General features: G+C 42.3%; 1 protein-coding gene across 1 annotated transcript in view; it reads left to right on the forward strand.

Annotated features, from left to right (window-relative positions):
• The window catches only part of Tinag (tubulointerstitial nephritis antigen), a 109890-nt gene extending 88425 nt beyond the window's left edge, over positions 1–21465 (forward strand). The window contains exons 10-11 of the mRNA XM_004644627.2: positions 7560–7605; positions 21102–21465. Coding sequence (XP_004644684.1) covers positions 7560–7605; positions 21102–21236 — 181 coding nt within the window. The 3' untranslated portion in view covers positions 21237–21465. The remainder of the gene's footprint in view (positions 1–7559; positions 7606–21101) is intronic.
• The last annotated feature ends 3907 nt before the right edge of the window (positions 21466–25372 follow it).

Genomic DNA, 25372 nt, shown 5'->3' on the forward strand with positions numbered 1-25372 from the left:
AACAATGGTCCCCTGAGTCCAGCTGAGGACCTGGAGCCCGTAACAATGGTCCCCTGAGTCCAGCGGGAGGCCTGGAGCCTACAACAGTGTCTCATGCAAGTTTGCATCAAGGGCCTGCACTGGGAAGGCCCAAAGGTCAGTGGTGGTAGCCCAGCATGCTGTGCTGACCCCGCCCCGGGGCACACTGAGACAGCAACTGAGACTGGGCGTGGTGGCGTATGCCTGTAATCCCAGCACTTGGGAGGCTGAAAAGAGGATCACTCTGCATCTAATCTATGTAGGTAGACCCTTTACTAAATTTAAAAAAAAAAAAAAAAAAGAATTCTCAAAGGTCAGTGGTAAAAGCCAGAAAGTCTTGCCAGTAAGAAGGGTCTGTGCCAGCAGGCTGAGGGATCTGCACTGGGGCCAGGAAGCCATGCCAAGGTCAGGCCCAGAGCGCCCCTGAAAAGTGCCACAGCCGTTCTCAGCAGCAGCAAGGTAGCAAGCTCCTCATGTCAGGAAAGCCAGTGAGACACGTTCTGCAGGAGAACTGACAGGACTGCTTCTTCCCGTCCCATCCCTCTCTCTAAGCTGCCGGCAACAGCGCTCAGCAGGGCCTGCCTCGCCTGGCACCACGCTGATTCAGGTCAGCTGGGCGCTACAAGTTGACCACCAGTTGTCAGTCCACCACACCTTGTTCACTGTTATCAACAGTGAGGGCTGGGTTTGGTCTTTGCTTCTTCTTTTCCCAGTATATGTCATTTGATTGTACACACATTCCATCAAAATGCAAAATCCAGAGGGACAGTTCTTTCAGTTATATGGAAGGTCATTTTAGCCATATCATAAATGGGTATAGCCTTTCATCAGTTTCCTCCATATTTATTTAATTTTTAAATTAATTAGTTAATTAATTAATTAATTTGGTACAGGGTCTCACTACCCAGCTCAGACTCACAGTGATCCTCCTATCTCAGCCTCTCCAGCACTGGGATTACAGGTGTGCACCATCATTCCCAGTTTTGGGTCTAGCACGGGACTCCCGGGGTTCCTGGGCCTGCACTGCCATGTGGTACTGAGGATCAAACTCGGGTTCTTATGTTTTCCAGGCAGGTGCTTAAATCGCTGAGCTATCTCCCCAGCCTCTCCTTTTTTTTTTTTTTTTCCTCTGTATTTAGGACAGAGTCTAAAGGGTCTACAGGGTCTCACTATGCAGATTGGACTGGATTCTCCTGTTTTCAGCCTTCGGAGCGCTGGGATTACAGGCGTGTGCCAACATGTCCAGTCTCAGCCGCTATCTCAGCAACCCTGAGGGCAGGGCCGGCACAGCACGCCAGGGGATTGAACACCCAGCTCCTGCGTCTGCTTGAGCAGGCGCTTCAATCACCTGAGCTATCTGGCTGGCCCTTCCATATTTACTTTTAAATGGCAAACGACAGACGATGTTATACCTGCTACTTTTGTGCTTCCTGATATGCAGGGTATGGCAAGATGTGGAATGTTGTGGGAATGCTAGAGAGTTGCCTGGATGCTTAACCAGTAGTGAGTGTTACATGTTCATCTGTGATATTTCCACGTAAAAAGTTCTGTTTTGGAAATCATCTGCTTCTTAAGTCTATGACAAAACATCCGACTTCTTGGAAAAACAAACAACAAGAGTGCTTGATCTTCGTGAAGCCTGGATTGATTTGTGTGCTGCTTGGATGTGACGTGCAGCAGAAGCAGGGCAGAGAACGTTCCGCTTCATCTTTCTTTGCCATGATGTCTATGTGTCTTCCTCTCTGGTCTCAGGTTGGGTAGCAGATTCTGATGGCTCCTTGCCGCAGTCCACAGTGCCACGCCACCGGAAACGAGCATGTCCTCAGAGGTGAAGGCCCGTGCAGCTTCGCAGAGTGCTCGCAGGCCAGCGAGAGCCTGTGTATCTCCATCGCCCTCTTACTGCAATCATCCGCCAGGTCTGCATGTGGGTGGCAGAGCCCCCCGGCAGTCTCACCTCTAAAAGCAAAATCCTATGTCCTCAGTGCCTCTATCACTGTTACCGACTGAAGCCCGCCTGGGGTTTCCTTATGTTTCCTTGTGATCTGGGCATAAGGAAAAGGATCTTCCATTTCCTTACTAGGAAGAGTTAGGATTTCATGGCTGCCTCTCCACTGTATTTTTCTATTTACTCCAAACTGTCCTGTTCAAATAGGCTTTACTGATTCATGCATTTGATATTTAAAGGAGGCTATTTAAATGATATTTATGTATCCACTGTTTAGAAATCTTATTTATCTGTGTGGATATCTAATGATAATGTATTGATCTGCCTAGAAAACAAACTTGAGCTCCTGTTTTCAGGGTATTGGGCGTGTGTTAGGGTAGCTAAAGCAGCCCATCCTCAGAAGCCCTGCTGTGTCCTTTGCCTTGGTGACGCTACCAACGACCTACCACCAAGAGAAAATGGACTTCTCACCCTCCCAACTCCAAATCCTTACGGAATGTGGTGCCTGCATTAGGGATTCTAGCTCAGGAGCAACACGGCACTGCTGTGTAAGTTAGAATGGAGTCTCATCACAAAAGCACCCTCACGGCCCAGGGTGGCCTTTCCAGAATCGCTTTCATCCACCAACTTCCCTTGGTGCTTTGGTGATGAGCCTGCCCACAGCCCCGAGGTGTGATCTACTGGGTGGTCCGTGTGCAGAAGCTGTCAGCAGAGAGAGGCCAAGGCAAAGCAATTCCGTGATGGCGACCGCAGCACGGGCAGTGACAAAGCAGCCCTGTCACCAGAAGCAGATCTCTTCATAGAGCAAAGTGCTGCCCACGTAGTGCTCATTCAATGGAGCTCCACGCTTACCTTGATGCCCTGGAGCAGACTGCGGCTTCCCATTCTGTCTGTACATATTACTCAACAAATGCATCACTCTCAGCTCAGGTGGCTCTCAGCTTGCCGCTTCCATTCATCCTCACTGCCAGCATACGTCACCGGCAGACTCAGAAGTATCTATTTAGAGTGACTGTCTCAGATCCCCTGCTCTCGAGCTGGATAGAATACATCTGTGCAGCAGTGAAGACTACCAACTCTAAAGGTCCTCTGCGCATATTTAGAAGGGCCTTACTGTCTGCTAGAACGCTTCCCTTCTCCCCACATGCAGTCTGCCGCACACCAGCCCGGAGTTCTTCCTGAGTGAGTCTGGATCGTGTCACATACTGCAGTTGGAAAAGTCATCACCATGTGACCGCCACACCTGGTGGCCATCTGTGCTGGTGACAGCCGAGTCATGCCGGCACTCCTCACTTCATTTCTGCCACTCCTCTTGCTGTTCCCCACAGGACTGGTGCTGCTCCGAGAACGGATGCGCTTTCAGGCTCCCCTGTGGCTCCGTCCCTTGCTCTGTGCACCGGCTGCAACCTGAGAGTGTCCCTCAGCTCTGCCTGAGCTGTCTCTGCCATCGGCAGTGGCCGTCCTCCCACGGGATCCACAGAAGCCGAGAGAACGTCCATCTGTGAAATGGTGCACACTCCGTCTACCTGCTCACGTTCTTTACTCCATCTACCAACGTTCCTCACAGTCTCTCACTGGCTTCCCTCAGCCAGACTCCGTCTTCTTGGAGAAACCATAGTTGGTTGAATAAAGGCAGAAAAAATGGATGAAGTACTTAAAAAATTCTGAGTTCCCTTAAAAATATTTCTATTTGAGAAATACCACCATTGCTTTACTACGACTGCATCTGCAGCCCTCTCATTCATCGCGTTTGCTGGTACCATACTGTGTGTATGGATTTCAGTGGCAAAAATCTACCAAGACTAAGGAGAAGAAAAGGTTATTTAAAGTCTCCTCCAAAGTAGTTATTCAGTACTAATAATTTAACAACCTAGACATAGCTTAAAATAGGATTTTTCAAAGTATAGTATTGTTTAACACATTTATCCAAGAATATCTCTTTTAAAGTGAATGCACATATCCTTAAGAATATAAAATTTTATATCATTCTTTATGGGTTTAAATAACTTATTCTGCAGAATCATCAGGTTTGTTTGACTGACAGACTGACTGACTGACTGAGGCAGTCTTGCTGTGTAGCCCAGGCTGGCTTTGGCCTCAGGCCGTCCTACTGCCTTGGCCTCCTGAGTGCTGGTCTTACAGGTGTGCACCCTCACACAAGACTTCTCCAGAACTTTCATGGAAGAGTCTAGACTTTTCATATTACACAAAGAATATTTCTAGAAGTACTTAACAGCGAGGACTGCAGCAAGTCTTGAAGGAAGAGTGGGAAGGGTCCCAGGCTCTGTGTGAGACCTATGGAGCAGGCGGCCGTGGAGCCCCGCAGCGCACCCTTCGCATGGTGCATGGGCTGGCGACTGCTGCCCAGATTTTTAAAAACCAGTATTTTTCCAGCTGTCACTAAATTATGAGAGGAAGGAAGCATGAATAAATTATAACTGAAACCATGTAATGAGGTAGAAAAATTCAAAAGAACAGTATAAAGTTCCAATTAACTGGGTTCCCTTGAGGCAATAAAGGTTAGTCAGGACCTCCCAAAGTCCTACTGTACAGTGAGGTCACGAAGTAGGTCTTACAGAGGGACTTCTGATCCATCTGAACGTTTATGTGTAAATTAACCTTAAAATGAAGAAGTACACAGAAAAGGAAATAAAGTAAAAACACACGTCTACAGAAAACATGTAATGAAAATCACTATGTCCTCAAAGACAACCAGAGGACATTTGCAAAATTGTGAACGTATTTCCAGTATTTTCAGCCTATTACCCTAATGGTAACTCATAGTACAGTTCCACAGCTCAGAAAAACACATCTATTAGGGAAAATCTCTCCACTGACCGAGAAGAGATCCATTTTTCCCAAGAAGTGAGTGCGTAAGTAATCATGCTTTGCACAGGCTAGCCGTGTTTCAATAAAGGTTTAACCACATGAAGTCACTGCAATAGCAGTGGGAGCCACGCGGGACACAGAGAGTCTCCATTCGACTCCAAGGGATGGTCAGTTACATCCCAGGAACTGTGTGAAGACGGCGGGAGAGGACGCCGCCACTGCGCCACGAGCGGGCTGCGCTCGCGTGACTTCACGGCTGAGCCAGCGCACTGGACCGCTCTGCAGCCGTGCAGCCTTCTCGAGTGTGCTGTGTCTTTCCACTTGAATTCTGCACGAGGATTAGTAGATTTTGTTCAAAAGTTTCAGAATCATCTTAGTCTTCAAAAACACTATTTGGGAGCCTTGCTTTCCTCTGTCACGCTTCTGGTTGGTGGCTCAATTAATTGATTTTTTTGGTCCATATTAAGACTTACAATAACCTGAATACTGGTAATCTCTCCCAGCTTTAAAATGACAGATGCTTTCAATAAGCATATTAAAGTTATAATGAAAGAGCTTCTTGAAAAGAAATTTATAGCAACTCCAAAAACTTGACAGATTCGTAAGAATTATTTTATGTCATTACAATATTGTTGAAATAATCACAACAAAATATACAGAAACATAATAAAAATATTCGGCAATTGACAAACAGTAAAAATTATAATTCATATTTTTAAAAATTCCCAGGCCGGGGCGGCAGCCCAGCAGCATAGCACTTGCCCGGCAAGCTCAAGGCCCTGGGATTGATTCCTGGTGCTAAAAACCCAGAGTCTTTAAACTAAGGCAATCCATTTCGTGCTTTACCATATTTAGCAATGCTAGACTAAGAGAAGCCCAGAAGGCACACCCCGAAACGCCTCTTACTCGGGTGGGGGCGCGGTGTTCCCTCGGACCCCCCTCCACGTGGACCGCGAGGCATTGTGGGCTGACGTCATGCCGCCGCGTCTCCGCAGCGATCGGCGGGCGGCGGCGTCCCTCTCACCCGCTGGTGTCAGAGCATCGAGGGCGGCTGGGGAGCTGGCGGGTCAGCGCAGCGCTGGTGTTAGGGTCCGTTTCGCTTGCGTTTTAGCAGTGTGCGCCTTGTGCTTCCTGCCCGCACTCCGCTGCGCCTCCAGCCTGTCTCGCAAGTCTTGAGTTGCGCGGGCTGGGCTTGAACCTGTGGCCTCCTTCCCAGCCTCCCAAGTGCTGGGGCGGCGGAGGTGCCTTTCGGGGTGCGCAGCTCGTTCTTAGGGTCCTCTGCAGACAGATGGACAGTGCACAGTTTCTCGTCCTGGCGCTGGGTCTTCTTCCAGTTTGCGTGACTTCACAGCTGAGTGGGGCGGAAACGTCTGTGGCTTTTCCCGGGGCTTATGCAAGCGAGGAAGGAGACGTCAGGCCATCGAGCTCTGCCGAGGGATTAAGTCCTGCTGGGATTTCTGTGCTCACTGTTGTACCTGAGAACCATGAGTGACGACTTCAGCCTCGAGCTGTTACCCTGGAGCAGGGAATGGCCTTGGACAGTTTGGGGGCTCTTAGGGTGGGCCAATTTTAGAAATAGCAACACCGTTTTTTAAAAAGATGTGAATGCAATTATAAAACTACAGAACTTTTTAAAGAACTGAACCAATCTTAATGAACACGTGAAGCGGCTCAGAACTAAAGGAGCAGGGCGGCCCGCGCAGTCACGTGGAGCCTGCCGGAAGCAGGCGCGGCTGTCCTGCGGAGCCTCCCCGCCCCGCACCGTCGGGCCTTCCCTCCCGGGTGGCTGCTGCAGACGCGGAGCAGAGCTGTCTCGCGAGCCTGCCGCTGCAGCCGGCGCCTTGCTCCTGCCGCGTCGCTGCGCGTCCTGTACCCCCTCAGAGCAGCCTTCTCCTGACCCGCCTGTTGGAGGACATGCGGGCAGCCCACGCAGACCCCCTGGGCAGGCTTGTGCTGCGAGGGCGGGACGTGGGACGCCGGGTTAGGCTCGGAGCGCAGAGGCAGCGCCCGTGATGGGGCTCGTGAAGCCCAGGCAGCCTCGTGACGCGGCGCCCAGCGCGGTTTCTCCCTCACAGCTGCTCTTCATTTATAAGAATAAATCAGTATTACGTGTCAGGAAGAACATGAGATTTGGGTACCTTGCTCACTTTTGTACAATCCGATATGAGTGTATTAGTCCAATAAATAGAATACGTGAATACTTATCTTACTGGATTTAGTTAGCAGAGAAAAAGTTACAGGTTCTGCATGAAACAGTGCTGTGCTGAAAATCAGTCAGTACTGGGAACACAAGATTCCATTTCCACACACTTAAGTTTGCACAGAAATTGGGCATATTGCTACTTTATAAAATAGTAGGTACGTATGAATGTTTAAAATCCCTCCTCCATAATATTTATATACATTTCCATTATAATTTTTACTAATTGTCTTGGAAACTTCTAGCTTACCTAATCCATAATAAAGCTTGAGAGGGCTGGATGCAGGGAAAGGCAGTCCCTTGAAGTTCCTTAAAACCTTGAGCTCTGGCTACGTTTGGGTCTCTCTCTTCGAGTCTGATGTCAAGCTGTTTAGGTACAGATAAGTTTGTTCCGTGCTCATGAAAAGGCAGGGCACGTGAGGAAGCAAACTGTACAAGTGCACGTCTGCACAGCAAGGAAAACATTTTCACTGAAGTAAAAGGCAAACGAGAAAGACAGGAATGACAGCCATGCGTTCTCACGATGCAAATCATACCTTCTAACTATACTATGCTTTTGATTTGTAGGTGGGGCACACTGAGAGGAGCAAAAGGCAAAAAAGAAAAATTTTGGGTATGTAATTCCTTCCAACTGCACCCCCTATCTATCTTGTTGGCCGAAAGTCTTATTGTTTTAGACACACACACACACACACACACACACACACACACACACACATATATATATAATTATTTAACTAACATTGTTGGGTGAGATGCAGTAATTGAATAATTGTCTGGGAAAATCTGGTGAAGTGCCTGGTCAGTCCAAAACCAGAAGCAAGTCACATAGGCACGCTGCCTTCATAGCTGCAAAGCGATGTTTTGTCCGGTGGGTTTTCAGGCCCAAAGACCCATACTCAGGGGAACATTTGTTTAAAACTATTATTTTAATATCATAAATTTAACTTTAATCAACTTAAAGGAGCAATGTTAAATCCTTTTATGTATTAATAATTCATGAAAACATTTAATAAGCAAAATATCTTTTTATGAGTCTTAAGCTTTATATTGAATAACTGAAGACATAGATGTTTTATGAGAATGCAGACACCTTAATCTGAGCTACATCTACTCATGCGTCCATCCTAACTGTGTCTTTAGATGGTCCATGAGCACCAAAGCGTGTACATGTGGTAGATACGATGCATCTTACACGTGTGTGTGTGACACATCTGCCGTTCTATCTAGACTTGTAGAATGATTATATATATATATATATATATATATGTAAAATCTCAGAAATTACCACATACACATGAACACACACAGAAGCAGCAATGGACACTGTGCATATGAAACCATTCTTTATAAATATTATCTTGATTGTCTTGACTAGCTCACATGCTACCTAGATGAAAACATACCAACTCTAAAGGCATCTGTACTCTTAACAGCTCCCTGGTCAGCCATGTGAGCGAAAGCTCTTGGGACTGATACGAGCATCTGTTCTTCGAGCTGACTTGAACACTGGGGAGGTATTTGTACCCGAGATGAGCCCACAGAAGCACACCTATTACGCCAAGTCACACACAGCATTTATGCCTCCACGCTTTACAACTTTCACTGCTAGTCTCATGGTGCACTCCAAGCCTGCTCACCTCCTCTTCTTATGTTTAGGGGTTAGCTGTTCCCTAAAACCTCTATAATTGATTCTTGTTTGTGCAAACACTTAAAAGAGCCAGGGTGAATAAGGGTAAAAAGAAAAAGATAATTGATATATCTTTCAAATAAATTCTTTCAAAACTGATGGAGAAATTATGTATTTCCATGACAAGCAGCACCTCAAAGAACTTATAACCACCAAACCTGCTTCACAAAGTATTCTCAAGCATATCACTGAATGAGACAATGAAATCAACAAAGGCAATAAGTGAGAAAGAATGCGCACAATGAGCAGTTGAGCAAAAGGGCAAAAACTAAATCAGCAGCAGCAAAACAATGCAATGACAGGAATAAGCCAGTGCCTTGCAGTAATGACTCCCAGTGGGGCATTCTCAGTTCCCCAGTCAGAAGACTCACGGTGGAGGAATGGATCAAGAAAGAAACCTAACCATGGGTATTGTATAGGCAGCATAAGAAAAAGAAATTCCCATATTAAAAATCAGAGAATAGAATGTAACATTCCATCCAATAAGAACCCCCCAAAAAAGAACTAGTAGCAATGCTAATTTGAGGCATAATGCTTTCAAAACTGACCTGAAGAGACAAAGAATATCACTATGTATCAGTTAAAAAAACCAATTATATACTAAGAAAATAATTATTATTATTATTATCATTTTTTTTGGTGGAACCGGGGATTGAACTCAGGACTTTGCACTTGCCAGGGAAGTGCTTATTCCACTAAGCCATCTCCCCGGCCCCAATAATTATTAATATATATGTGCACCAACCATTGGACTTCTCAGCTCCATACAGCAAACATTAATAGGCATGAAAAAAATCACACAGACACCAATACAGTTATCATGGGGTCCCTCAATACCTCAGTGTCACAAATAGACAGATTAACTAGACAAAAACAAAAATCAACACAGAAACTTCAGTGAACCAAATATTTCAACAAATGACTTAATAGATATTTACAGAGAGTTCCATCCAACAATAAAAAAGAATACACATTGTTCTCATCACACAGGACTTATTCCAAAATATAGGGAATAGGTAATACTAGCCCAGGGCCAGCCAAATAGCTCAGCAGATAAAAGGACATGCTTAGGCATATGCAGCAGCCAAGGTTCAATCTCCAGCATACCATGCCGGCCCTGCCCCCAGGGCTCACTGAGGCAGTTATTGAGACTAAGCATGGTGCTATGTGCCTGTAATCCCAGTTCTTTGGGAGGCTGAACACAGGAGAATCACTACAAGTCCCATCTCCATAGTGAGACCCTGGAAACCCTTACTAAAAACATACCAATGAAAGAAAGAAAGAAAGAAAAGAAAGAAAGAAAGAAAGAAAGAAAGAAAGAAAGAAAGAAAGAAAGAAAAGGTAACACTAGCCCACAAATATTCTGAAGTAAATACAAAGTGTTGAAATTATCCCATGTATGATAATAGTGTAATGCAATGCAAAGTCAATGTAAAAAGAAGTCACAGAAATTAGGCAAATACATGGAAATTAAATAATACCACCTTGACTAATCAGTGGGTTGTGGAAGAATTAAAAAAAGAAATAAGGCAGTTTCTACAATCAAACAAACATCTAGTAGAACATGCCTGAATGTTTGGGACACAATGAAAGCAGTCCTAAGAGGGAAGTTATAGTGGTGAATGCCCATACTGAGAAACACAGCAAGCACAAATAACCCAACCATGCATCTCAAGTTTCTAGCAGAATAAGAAGAACCCAAAGCTAAACCTAGCCCAAGGAAGAAAATTGTAAGTATTGGAAGATAAATGAAGGAAGTTGAGAATAGACAAAACCAAAGAATTGATGATGTGAAGAGTTTGTCCTTCAAAAGAGTGAACAAAATAAGCAAACCCTTAGTCAATCTTACCAAACTAAGAAGAGAAAAGCTCTGGATCTATGGAGCTAGAAATGGAAAAGTTAGAATCATAATGTATTTTGTCAAAATCCAGGTCATTGGGAACTACTCTGAGAGCTTGTAGTCTAATGATATGGAAAATTCAGAAGAAATGGATAAGGCCCTACCTAGATATGAGCTACTGAAGCCAGATTATTAGTATATAAAAATCCCAAATAATCCAAAATCAGTCAATGAAATTGAGAAAGTAATTTTTAAAAATACCACTAACAAAAGCCCAGGTACTGACAGATTCGCTGTCAAATTCTATGAAGGATGTAGAGCAGAACTCACCCCAACAGTCCTTAAACACTTTAATATAATTGAAAGGGAGGCAGCCTTCCCAAAGGCATTACTAGAAGCAAGGTTTGGCCTGATTCCTAAACCAGAAAAAGACCCAACCAAAAAGAGAACTACAGGCCAATCTCTTTAATGAACATAGACACAGAAATTCTCAATAAGATACTGAAAATAAAATGCAGCAAATCATCAAAAATGTCCTTATAAATCACAGAAGAGACTCAAAGTCGTCATGAGCAAGTATAATTCCTCTTAAGGGCATAGAGATAGTTGAACATGTGTAAATCAATAAATGTAATACACCACATACGCAGGAGCAAGAAGAAAAATCCCTTATCATCACAAAAGGCACAGAAAAAGCATTTGACAAAGTCCAGCATACGTTTATGGTAAACACTGAAAAATATAGGTACAGGTCTTTATTTCAGTCTGATGAAACCAACCTATAACTGACAAATGGCCCGTATGGGCATTGATACACTGAGTCAACTTGCAAGGCTTAGAAGGTTGACTAAGCGACTCAGCAGGGGGCCAGGGTCCTGAGCCTGTGCAAGAGGAGCAGAGATGCTGCGATGCCCACTCTGGGGAGTGAATGTTTACAGTGTAAGGGAGGAAAAGAGACGTGCTTCCCCCTCTACCCCCTTTTTTGCTCTTGTTGCTTTTGCTCTCTTTTGTACCTTGAAGTGTTTCCCCTGTGCTAACCCACCCTGCCTTGGAGCCAGCTGATTATGAACTGAAACCTCTACACACTGTGGGCCAAGTAAACCTTCCCTCCCTTCATTGTGGGCGTTAGGTACTTTGTCTCAGCAATAGGAGAAAGATAACCAACACGATGGCCAACATCATGTCAAATGCAGACAAGCCGAATTCACATGCAAGAAATGGATGTCCACCACCAGTCAGTGTGGCTCTTAAAGTGTTAGCCAGAGCAGTAAGGCAAGCAAAATAAGTACAATGGCTATGACTAGGGAATAACTACTTTAACTTGTCATTGTTTGCATATGAAATGATCCTTTACATTGAAAACCCAAAAGCTCCGATAGTGTCTTGAATTCACAATCACATTCAGTGGTATAGCGGGATATAAAGCCCAAACTCAAAGGTTACAAGTTCTTCTATACATAAATAATATGGTACACAAGAGAATAAAGAAATAATACTCTTCATTTTTCAATAACATTGATGAAAATGAAATAATACGGAATTAAGTTAACCAAAGAAGCAAAAGTACTCTATGGTGGGGACTACACTGCTCTGACAAGTGGAAAAATTTTCTCTATTGCAGTAACCTCTTGTTCTGAAATTCTGTATCATTTTCTTGTTGCTTTTCTTATTCTTTAAAATAAAAACCAAGGGGGCCTGCCCCTTAGCTCAGTCCTTTAAGTGACTGCTTCAACAAAGCTATCAGACTCAGCCCCACAACTCAAGCCAGCCAAACCTGCCCTGAAGGCATTCGGAGCAAGTAAATAAATACATAAATAAAACCCGAAAGATTCCTCAGAGATGAGACTTAGTGCAATCATAAGACCCCAAGGGCTGCTTCTTCAGCATAAGAGAACCTCAGGGAAACAGCCCGAGCCGAGACCTCTGCCAACCTGCTCCCAGCCTCTGCATCCAAGCTACCGTGCAACAGGACCTGCAGATCTTGTTGGTGATTGAGAACAGTCCAGGAAGCTGCAGTCTGGAACTCTGTGCCCAGAACTTTACGTGCTGCACTGCGTGAAACATTCTTTCCTCTGTGATGACACTTGGCCTATGATGGTAGACCTGCGAGCTGATGAAGAGGACAAGAGCACAAGATAAGAGGAAGCGTCCAGTGGTGTCTCTATTCACAGATTAATTTGTTCCATGCTTCTGGGGAAAACAGCCATGTTCCTATTCATGTGAAAAAGATGTTCACAGTCATGCTGGTCACCTGATGCAGAGCTTGTGAACAAAAACAGAATTTTGCCAAATGTTTCTGTTTGTGAATCAAAATGCTCACAAACAGAGGTGTTCTTGAATGGAGGTACCACTGCATGTAAAGAAACTGCCTACATTCATTAGGCATTTGAACAGCAATAACTTCTGGGCTTAAAGGGAGGCTGGGACTTCGGGTGATGTTCCAGGCCATTCCATGGCTATCTGTGTCTGGCTCACTAAGACTAAAGTGGAGTTGAGTGTCCTGACACTTCCTCAGGCTGTGGGAGGCTGGCCCGCCACACTCAACTGCAGCTGCAGGTTTTGCCTTGCAGTTTTGTTCCTCACAGTGCCGTCCCACTGTTTCTCTGCCTCAAGTGCCAGTGTGTGATCCACGTGGGGCGGATTTGTGCCAGTGTGTGACCCTGGAGGTGGGAAGAATGGAAATGAGGACTTGGATATGAGACAGCTCGATCCCTGAGAGCCTGGCAGGCCTGCTTTAGCGTGACAGAGCTTCTGGGAATCAGCCCTGAGCTGAGACCTCTGCAGATGCTTATTTGTATCTCAAGGACAAGTGAACAAAGACGTTGAATCAGAGAACTTGCAGCACATTGTATAGGAGTTTTGATCACAGAACAGCGAGAGAGTGAATGGTCTGAAACAGGACTCATATTGACCTAGTTTAAGCAATCTTATCACAACAAATGCTTCTGAGAATAACTGCTTTGAATTCTGCTGGCCATTGTCCTGCAGGTCTTTTCAGAGCTCTAATCATATATCCCAGGAGTCCTGAGCTGCTATACAGAAAGCCCCGCTTTTTCACATTCTTTTCAGTCATTCCTTGGACACAGTCTCCCTGCATATCCCCTTTCCCAGGATAGGTGGGATACACACAGTGAAATGGCCAAACTGTCAAGACTGACATTCAGATTTAATGTAATCCCAATCAAGTTTCCAGTTGCACTTTTCACAACTAGTGAAAACTGCCATGAAATTCATATGGAAGCAAAGAGATGTAGACTAGCAAATGCAATTCTGGGTGTAAGCGCAAGGGAGGACACACTGCGATTCTAGACATCAAGTTGTGGTGTAGATGCACAGTGATAAGAACAGCATGAGATTGGAAAGAGAAGACTTTGGATCAATGAAACAGACTAGAGGATGAAAAATCAACTCCAGTCACACATGGTTACCCTACCTTTGACCACGGGACTAAATACTGGGGCTGGATGAGAGGTGCTTAACAAATGGTTCTGGGAAGACTGGCTCTCCACATGCTGAAGACTAAACCCATGCACTGCACTAAAATCGAAATGGAGTGAAGAGCCAAATATTAAAACAAGAATACTTAATCTGCTGGATAGGACCCCAGTTGCACGATAATTAGAACCAACAAGCGAGATCTCATCACCTTTGTCAGTTTCTATATATCAAAGGAAACCCCCAACCGAGTGAAGAGGCAGCCTGCAGAATGGGGGAGTATTTTGCCAGTCACCCCTCAGACAGAAGACCAATGTCTGGGCTATATTAATTCAAGCATATTAGATTTCCAAATTTAAAAGCACAAAAAATTGGGCATCTGAAATGAGAAGACACTTCGCAGATGCAGAAATACAAATGGCCAGCATATGCATCACAAAATGGTCAGCATCAGGCTATTTGAGGAACGCACATTACAGCAACAGGATTCCATCTCACCGCACAGAGAGCAGCCAAGGTAGGAAATAATAGTAAATGCGTTGGAGATGCCTCAGGAATGAAAGGAACCCCTCTTGAATGTCATGAGGTCTAAACTGAGCACTGTGCAAAGAAGTGTGGTGATTCCTTAAAGCATGAAAAAGACGTTCCATTTCAACCAGCTCTCACCCTTCGAGGAATATTTCTAAAAGAGACGAAGAGGTCGTATTACGGTGCGGTGTGCAAGAACACGTGAGTGGCAGTGCAGTTAACAATATCCATGAATGGAGCAGCCTACATGTCTATTGCAGGTGAACGCATAAAGCCGATGTGCGTTTTATGCACAATGGGGCACTACTCCATCCTAAAGAGGGGTGAAGCTGGCTAACTGGCAGGAAAATGGATGTAACCTGAGGCACAATATGAAGTAAAATAAATCAGACAAATGAGCTTAAGTTTTATCTTGTTTCTCTTAAATGTGAATAGACTCTGTAGGTAGAGCATGACATGAAAGACAGTGAGAAACAGGAGAATGGCTCTTTAGGGTGTGGGAAGTGAACCCAGAGACAGAGGGAGGGTGAGGGGGCGTGAAGCAAGACCTAGAAAGGGGGTGAAGGCCTGCGTGCCTGCACCGAAGCCCTCCCAAGGGCGTGGTGGCCGTGCACTGAAATGTGTATAAAAAAAGGGAGAGGATATTAAAAATTAATAAATGTCCAAATAAAACAAAAGACTAGGCATGATGGTGCATGTCTGTAATCCCACCTCTCTCAGGAGGCTGAGGAAGGAGGATCCCTGTGACTGAGGCCAGGCTGGGCTACATAGTAAGTTCAAGCACAGTCTGAACAACACGGCAAGACCCTGTCTCAGAAAAACCAAACCAAAAATTAAGAAATGTGATGTACATGTAACCACTCCTCATGATGAGCGTGATCATTATGTACTAAAAATATACTAATTAGAAAATAAAGACAGCAAGTGTGAGTGCTCAGAGAAAAAGGGTGCGCAGCAGAGCTTCATGCTGAGAGCGTTTATGACGCTGCTGCAGAGGAGGGAATGTGGGGGAAGGGTGCCTCACCTGGACAGGCGCTAGCCCATTTTACTAGTATTTTGCTGGTACGGGAACATACATAGCCTTTAAATGTTTGGGCTTGCTCAACCTGCTTCTTTATCTTGGGATCTGGCTCCTATTCCTTATTTCTTCAATGAAGCCAATTTAGAGACTTTTAATATGCCTAAAATCTTTGGTTGTCCAGGGTCCAGTAGAGAAGTCTAAATTTAACCAAAGGGATCTGATATGTATCACCTTAGGTAAATTCAGCTGGTTGTGAAGTTGCAATCTTTTTAAAAATGTATACTGTTTTAATCATGATATTCTTGCCTCCTTTTTTCCTGTTATAATTTTATTTTATTTTGAAGAGTAAAAACAAAAGTCAGAAACAAAGACAGAAACAGGGTAACATGCAACAATACATATGTTACAGATTTTCAAAACAAGAACAGCTGATTAACAATGGTTGATATATTATCTATTTTTATCGTCAAATCCGTTGCTCAGATTAATAGATATAGTTATGTAAACTTGGACATATGATTGAATGTTACCATTTACTTTCAACAAATCTTAAATTTTTGTTCTTGTCTCTTTTTTCATTTATTACCTTTTAAAAATATTTTAAAGAGTAATTGATATGACATTAGGAATGGTACATATTTAGAAGACCAAGATGACAGGTATTCAAGCATGGTTTTTATATTACACATTACTGTCCTCCATGTAGCTGCTCAGATTGCAGATATCAGGATACACAGGTAGTCCAGGTGAAAATTCCACACATTAAATGCTGTTTTCAAAAAAAACTGATGGAAATTTTTAGTACAATCACCTCAGCCATTCTGTATATATACTTGCATGTTTTTTCACTACTTTTTTCCCACCTTCTCCTTTCTTTCCTCTTCATTGTTTAATGTATAAGTTCAATTTCTTTCTGTTGTACAGTATCTGTTATACCTTTCAGGTTTTATTTCTTATTTCCGGTTCTTACACTAGGGAGACAGTATGATATTTACAAATATGGGTCTGATTTAGTTCACCTATGAGTATAGCCTCTGGTTGCAGCCACTTACCTATGAAGGCTTCCAGTTTATCTTTCTGAGTAATAGTCCATTATATAAAAGTACCATATCTTTTTCATCTCTTCCTTAAGTGATGCACATTTTGGTTGTTTCCACAATTTGGCTATCACAAATTGTGCTGCTATAAACATGGGTGCACATATATCACCATGGTATGTTGTTTTCAGTTCTTTTGGGAAAATACCCAGAAGGGGAAGAGCTGGATTGAATGAGATTTCCAGTCCTAGTTTTTTAAGCGTCTCCACATTGATTCCCAGTGGTTGTACTAGTTTACATTCCCACCAGCGGTGTAGAAGAGATCCCTTTTTCCCCGTAGCCTCTCCAGCATGTTATTAGTTAATTTCTTTATGATAGCCATTCTTTATGGGGTGAAATGGTATCTCAGAGTTGTTTTATTTTTTTTAAAGCAAATATTGGGTAATATTCACTCTGTATTTTTTTTTTAATTTTATTTATTTGTGTGTGTGTGTGTGTGTGTGTGTGTGTGTGTGTGTGGCCAGCTCAGCCCACCAGGGGGCGGGGCTGGCTGGCATGTGGTGCTGGGGGATTGAACCGCGGTCCCTGTGCTTTGCTGAGCTTGTTCTAAGTAGGTGCTTTAGACCACTGAGCCATCTAACCAGCCCCTCAGAGTTGTTTTAATTTGCACTTCTCAAAGGGCCAGTGATCTGGAGCATTTTTTCAGGTATTTATTTCCCTCTTGTATTTCTTCCTCTGAGAAGTATGTATTCATCTCAGATGCCCATTTTTGGATTGGGTCTTTAAAGTTTGGTGTCCTAAATTTTTAGTTCTTTATATATTCTAGATAGAAGACCTTTGAGTAATTATTGGTTAAGATTTCTTTTACGAAATTTGTTCATCGTCCTTTTGATCTGTTGGTGATTACTTTTGAAGTGCAGAAACTTCTCAGTAAGAGGTTCCAGTTGTTGATTCTTTGAATTATTTCCCATGCAGCTTGATTTTTGTTCATGAAATGTTCGCCTACCCCTATATCTTCAAGATATCCACCCATTTTCTCTTGTCTCCTTTTTGCTTGTCTTTTTTTGCACTACTTCACAGTCAGCAAGACTTTTTTCATGTGAAAGTATAGGTGACAAGTATCTCAGGCTTTAAGGATCACATGTATCATGTCAGTTATTTGAAATTAGAAAACAATTTAAATAAAAACAAAACAACAAAACTCTGTTACATCTTAAGTGCAGCAAACAGGAGCTGGGAAACTTGAACTATAAGCCCTGGTGCCCAGTCCCCATCTACAAACGTTTTATATGTGTGATAAAAAGCAAACCAAAACAAAATAGGACCCTAACATCACAAAACATACACAAAATGATTTTGAGATGTACCACGTACCTAATGTTTCTACAACATAGTCAAGTCTCTTAAAGAAAATATAGGGAAATAACATTAATGGTATTGACTGAATAAAGCTTTTTTAACCTAGAGGCAAAATGAATTAAATTTACAAGGAGAAAGAAATCCAACATCTATTGAAAAGACAGCATATGAGCTACAAAAGGAAAGTCAGACTAGGAGAATTTATCCATGTAAATACATGTCTAGAAAAAATTTTAGGATTCACATATAGAATACTGTATATAGAATACAGATATATGAAAGACAAAAGGAAATAATGAAATTAGAGAAAAGTCTCAGATATGCACCTGAGGAAAAAATAAATCCAAATGGCCAATGACAAATGAAAGGAAATTGGCATCAGGGGTGTCATAGAAATGCAAATAAAGACCTCAGACACTAAATTGGTAAAATTAGAACAGATTGATAATTCCAAGTATGAATGAGGATATAGAGCAACTAGAAAGCTCACACTGTGGCTACGCGTGTGGATGGTAGGTACTGGAATTCATAGTTTATCAGAGGAATAGATATGGAAGTTGGGGTACTCCTTTGTCAGTGTCTACATAGAACTAACAATGTAATATTGGCTTAATTCGAAAAGGTGATATAAATATTTGGAGAGGATAAGGACAATGTAAATGTCCATACATAATTATTTATCTTCATATTTTATCGGGAAGAATAAAATACTAGTGTAAACAGGAAAGCAGGGAAACACTTAATACATGTGTACTATTCAGAAATGAGAGGTCACTACCAGAAGAGTTAAATGACCAGAAAGTGTTTACTGTGAGTGGTGCTACTGTGGGGGGGGTGGGGGTTGGATAGATTGCTGTTTTCTATTATAAGACTTGTTATTTTATTTCTTAAAAGTTTGCTTAGATGTTAACTATATAGAAAAATAAAGTATATAAAAAGCAAGCTGTAGTGCAGTTATGCAATGAAAATGCTTACTAATGAAATGCATACATTTCTTGTATATGCACATTTACCCAAACAGATAAACTTGAGAGAACTGCTTTGAGCTTAAGGAGCCACACACAAACTGGGACACACTGGGCTATCCACATGTTGGAAAGATCAGTTACAGGAGAGCGCGATGGGAGAAAAGCAGGCATATTTATAGAAAAATGACACGTAGGCCTTCCGGTACCAAGAAATTAATTAAACTATTTAATCTTAATCTAAGTAGATAATTATGCAAGTATAAACACATGCATAAATCCACAAAACTGCACCTTTAAGATTAATATACTTAGCACATATCTCAATACATAAGTTATTTTTATCATTAAACACAAACAAATTCCAGAATATGAAAGAAAGAAACCGAAGAGGTAAAGAAACAGAAAATATGTAAGTAGGAAGCTACTAGACGAAACAGCAAAAAGTGCACAAACTGAGGTGTCGTTAACGCGCACTAATTTACGAAGTCACGCCATTTACAATATCATCAGCTTATTTTGGGGGGTAAATCTATGGCTAGCTTTCTTTGGCACACAAGTTTTCACTTTCTTGAAAAATTTTCACATATCCTTATCAGATTCACTGAAAATGTAATAATGAAATTCTGCGTGGTAATATTCTTCAGCTGTCCTAGTAACAGATACGGTGTTCCATATCATAGTTTCAAGAACTTAAAAATGTTTATATTTCTAATAATTTATCCTAAGTTGTGACTAATGTTATTTGACCTTCTGGCCCTTGAAAAAACTTATAATGGCAATGAAAAACATGGAATTTGGAACTGAGTTCGGCTCACTGTTGCTCAAACTCTTACACACTGCAGCGCTGCCTTGGTTCCAGCTATTGAGAATCCATAGCAGCTTTGGAGTGGTAAATTGAATTCAGCATTTTGGACACATATGTCAGAGAGCTTCTGCAGGTGTCAGGGTTGATTAAGGAGGCACAGAGCCAAATCCTAAAAAGAAATCTTGATGATAATTATCTGTTCCTTAAAGCCAATGCTGTCTTGATGAGTTTGAAGCTGAGATCTACCCTTTCTTAAAAGATAGAAGACAGAGCTCACTGCAGCATGTGCCTTGAGAGTTCCCATGTGGGTCACACCCTGGATACCTTCCATGTCAACTCTGGGGCGGGGCTGTGGCCACCACAGTTGCAAAGTCTCTAGTTGTCTGGGTTTGCCTGTGGCCCACAGCTGCAGCCCCAGAGCCCCCCATGCGCTCTGGGACCCTTCTGGCATTCTGTGTACTCCATAATTGTGCACCATCACGTCCTTGTCCATTCCAGCCTTGATCCAGGCATCAGGCTGACCTATCTAAATGCTCAAACCACCCACCTAGATTGTAAATGAAAAGAAAAATTAAAATTCCCATTATGTTACTTTCTGAAGATTTATACAATATGTCTCTATTTTCCCTGTCTACTAGCAAGGGTCTTTATCTCTTGTCGCCATCCTCTGAAACCCATGTCCTCCTATCACATGGAAGAGTGTAATAAGTAAATTTCTCATCTTGCTCACTAGCCTGAAGCAGCTCAATACCTCACTTTTCCCTTCAGCATTAGGTTTCCATATCAGTGCTCTTGTCTCCTCTTTCAGCCTCGGACTCCAGTAGCCTGTCCTCAATCTCATGAAGGATGCAGTGGTTTCACTACCTCAGTGTACTGCTTCATGCTGTTTTTGTTGATGCTTTCACTGTTTTCCCTGTAGTGGAATCCCCTTGCTCCCTTTTCAGCCTGATGAATTTAAGGTCTTCTATGGTCTCTTCTCCAGCCATCCAAATAAGTCAGACGCTTGTGCTGGTATGCAGTGGCCCGCGTGTAGCCCCCACAGCGCCAGGGTCTGCCATCCTGCACTGCACGGCGGCTCTCTGAACACAGAACAGCCCATTATTTCCCTTTGGCCTCCTAATGCCTAGCGCAGGGCTGGTCGTGCAGCGCATGGCCGTAACCCAGGCCCGTGTGCTGTCTGTCATGCAACAGCGTGGTCCTGCGTGTGTTAAGTCACACTACCAGCAATACACGTATACACATATTGATGTAATGTAAGTGACTCTTCTATTTGCTATTTGGAAAATATTTAGGTTCTGAACAATTGTAGTCTATAATATGTCAAAGGAAACTAAAGCTTTCTATGAGTTCCTGGTATTTTTATAAGCAGGATGTAAGGATATTAAAGTATGATACTCAACAGTTCATTTTTTTTATTTTTCTGCAGATTGCTGCCAATTCCTGGGGAAAGTCATGGGGAGAGAATGGCTATTTTAGGATTCTTCGAGGAGTAAATGAATCTGACATTGAAAAGTTGATTATCGCAGCGTGGGGCCAACTGGCAAGTTCAGATGAACCGTAGTGTACTGAGGTTCCTAAGGTCACGTGATTAACGCCTTCAACTGAAGCTTAGTGTGATGGGTTCTCTGTGAGAGCGGAACCTTTGTCTCCCCACTCTGTGTATAAACGTTCCTGTTTTCTAGTTTTACCCAAGGCTTGTACTCCTTCCTTATATTACTGAGTATATATAAAAATCTTCTAATAAAGGGCAGCAGAGTGACTTAATGTATTTAAATTTCCAAAGTTGCCTTTTCCTTCTCTCAAGATATGGCCCCCTCTTCCATTTGTTGTTTTCAAACAGTGTGACAGTCTTTCATAAAAGTGTGAAGCATTTATATAAATGACGTTTCTCTCTTGGAACAAGGAGGACTTAAGACAACAAGGAATAAATTGTAATTCAACAATGATCTCTTCTCCTCTCCTCTCCTCTCCTCTCCTCTCCTCTCCTCTCCTCTCCTCTCTCTCTCTCTCTCTCTCTCTCTCTCTCTCTCTCTCTCTGGTGTGTTGAGGTCATACTTTGTAGCCCAAACTGGTCTCCAACTTGCAACCTCTTGCTTCAGTTTCCTGAGTGCAATTGCAAGCTTGCACCACTAGTCCCATTCATATGACCTTCTTTATGACATTTTTCAGTCATATATTGCTTGCTTCTTGTTTATGTTTTACTGAAAGATGCGGACATCAATGATTAGCTGTTTCTGTAATAAGGTAACATTTGCTTTCATTGCCTAAACCTGACTTGCAGTGCATCACAAGATGAGCCTCTCTCCAGAAAGTGACTGCTGTTTACAGCACCACGCAGTGTCTGTGTGGCGAAGAAGTCAAGTAAAGAAGGCTGTAGGGACTGCAGCAGATGCACAGCCACGGCTCGCATTTAACCCTGTTTGAGGAGCCTAATCTATGTGAAAAGTCTATTAAAATGAGCTGAAAGCTGTATCTGGAGATATTTACTCCCCAGATAGCCACAGCATGATACCACGGGTAAGATGAGATAAATACATGTTTACCACAGCCACTTCACAGTGCCCTGCTTAAGACTAAAACATAAGCTAAATTGGAACCAATTTGCATTTAATTTTTACTTCCATTTTCCATAGTCAGAGAAACAAAAATAGCATAATCATGGCTGAGAAAGGCTATAATTTTTTAATAATTCACTGCTATCTAAAAGGCAGATTAGCAAGTGCAGAAGCAGAGCTGGTCAGTAAGAGCACCATGGCTTGAGTTGCAGCAGTGGGCTGGTCACAGCCTGAGTTTCTGGGTACTCTATCGCCTTAACTCTTGGTGCGGAATATTTTATGCTGTTTATCAAGGTGCTCTGATTAGATAAGGCAGGCATGGTGCAAGTGTGAGGAAGCTGACAGCAGGAAAATGACAGCTGCCTGGGTCTTCTGTGTTGATCATGAAAACTCTAGCAGAAGAGGTGCACCTGCCCCCTTTTTCTCCCTCATGGAAGTACATGAGGGTGAGTCACCTTGTCAGTGTTGACTGATACTCTTGAGGGCTGATAAACAATTTGTTTTGTGTTTCCTTCTTTTTTCCTCTAGAAGCATCACTAAGACAAGGTTCTGGGTGCACAGCGCTTTCTTGGTACTGGAGGGGGCATGAAGCACCGAGGTCACAGTGGCGTCCTTCATGGGTGATGAGTTCTCACTCCTGGGGACCATGAGCACACACTTCAGATCAGTACAGTCCCTGGAAAGATGTGATCCTGGGCTGAAGGATGCCTGGGGGTTCCCCTAACTTTCTGACCTGGAAAAAAGGGAAGGGAAGTTAGTTCCAGTGTCAAGAAAAAACCCATAAGCAAAGAATACCAGGCTCTTGCCGTTGGCTTTGAGGTTGACATCCACAGAGATGGTGCAGGAGAGGTGGGGTGGGCAGTGCAGTGACAGTGGGGGAACCTAAACACTTTAAAATCACTTAAGATGTTAAAAATTGCTAAAGTAATAATTTATAATGCTCTAAAATATCAAATGACTAATGTTCCTTTTAAAACACTTTTGAGATTAAGTGGATCCATTTTACAAAAGATATTGATTGGGAATTAATTTTCACAGTGTGATTTGTGTGTTTAGATCTGCTGTTTTAAAATTTCCTGCTTTTGTCACTATCCCAAAAGAGAGGGAAATTGGATCCAAAGATGAACAATAAAGAAGGAAAATACCACTATGATAAACCTTATAAGGAAAGCGCAGGGTGAGTTTATCCAGCAATTACTGAGCAAAAGATAAGGAGAGACCAATGTTATTTAAGATGGAAGTCTGGCTTTTCTTGGCCTGTAGGTGAGCCCTACTTATTGTCTGTTACACTGAGCAATAGGAAAGACCATATATATATTTCGTGCAAGTCATTGTAGTGTTTCTGTTATAAGAATTTAGGAGAGAAACACTGTCCACAAACATAATTTATTCAGATAGGAAGGAATCAGAGTGTGCATAATCAAAGAATGGATATGAGAATGGAAGAACAGGTTTTGAAAAAGCCAAGTCTAGAAACTTTTTATGAGAGTAGAATAGTGAGTATTGCCCACTGGCTCTTCAATCTGTCTATGGATGGATTCTGATATTTTTGTCGTAAGTCTCTCTAATTTTAGCTGATGTTGCCTGAATAATTTAAGGAATTTTTATTGTGCTTTTATAGATTTTACTGTAGTTTATTTTTAATACCCATAACTGGTCAGCTACTGGTCTAGCTAGAAATTGTCAGAAGGGGTTAGTGATTTTAGTTTCTTTTTATATCTATCATATTATTGTGGCTCTATTTTCATATATCTTTTGGATATATCTTTTGGCTGGATGTTTAAGACCAAGTTAAAGTGAGACCTGTATTAATCAAAAGTAATCTCTTAGACTGGGCATGGTGGCATGCCTGTAATCCCAGCACTTGGGAAGCTGAAAACAGGAAGATCACTATGAGTCTGATCTGTGTAGTGAGACCCTGTAGACCCTGTACTAAATACATTTAAAAAAACTCTTGCAAGGTTAGGGATTTGGATCAGAGGTAGAATGCTTACCTAGAAAGCTGGAAGACCTGGGTTTGGTCCTTGGAACCAAAACCAACCAACCAACCAAACAAACAAAAAATTAACCTCTTGCTACCCATTGAGGTCAGTTAAGTCTCCTCAGGATTTATCTTGGAATAAGTCATAGAGTCTTTCAGTTCTTCTGTCAGTGCAGGATTCAGGATAAGTCAGAGTCTTCATTGACCACATTGCTTACTATGAAAGCTTGAGAGACCTTTTATAATGGTGACTCTCTTTAGACACACTATATGCCATAGATTTATGTCCTCTGCTGTCCAACAATCTCCCTGCTCAGGAGGTTAAATGACTCTAAGTTGTAGAATGTTGCCGAAAAGGTACTCTGATCTCCTGAGTCCTCACTGACCTCGGAGGGCTAGGGCCAAAATGTAGACTGTCCTCTTAGCCAATCTATCATTTTAATTTTTTCTCTAAACCTCAGCTGTTGAACATCTGGTAAATAAGAACAGTGACATTATCATTGTACTAGGAGCAATGAGCTTAGTTATTATAATTTGTCCTGAATGTCAAGCATTTTAAAATATAAAATATAGCCAGAGAACATTATTTCTTACCAACCGTAAATGTTTTAATAGTTGAATTCCTGTAGAACATTTAGAGACAAAATTATATAGTTTCACAGAGAAAAATTGAGGTCAAAAGGCATATATAATATTTTAGCAGGAAACTCATTATGACATTTTTATAATACATGCAAATTGCTATCCATTCAATTATGTAGAATAAGATTTGGTCAGTCACCTCTGTCTGGCCCATAAGAAGCTATCACCTAATTTGTTGTTCTTTAATAGACTGCCATTGAATAAGTATTTGACATTGTCTCAGTTGCATAATGTGTAAGAGTCTATACTTATAGTGGCATATAAATAACATAAACATCATATAAGTTTTTGTTAAAAATTGTCATTTGACTGGTTACATCATATTGGCCTGACATGGGTCTCCTACCACACACAGCTGAGTGCAACAGAAAGGCAGATGTCTGAGTCTGAAAGAAAGTGTTTATCACCATGAACAAGCTTCGTTTTCACTTTGGAAGACTTGCACACCTGGAAAGAATGAATACAGTTAGTGTACCGTGCAATGAGCAATGATGAATTGTTATAGACAGATGAAAACTT

The sequence above is a fragment of the Octodon degus genome, unplaced genomic scaffold (assembly GCF_000260255.1).
Source record: "Octodon degus isolate 3935 unplaced genomic scaffold, OctDeg1.0 scaffold00205, whole genome shotgun sequence".
NCBI classification, from domain to species: Eukaryota; Metazoa; Chordata; class Mammalia; order Rodentia; family Octodontidae; genus Octodon; species Octodon degus.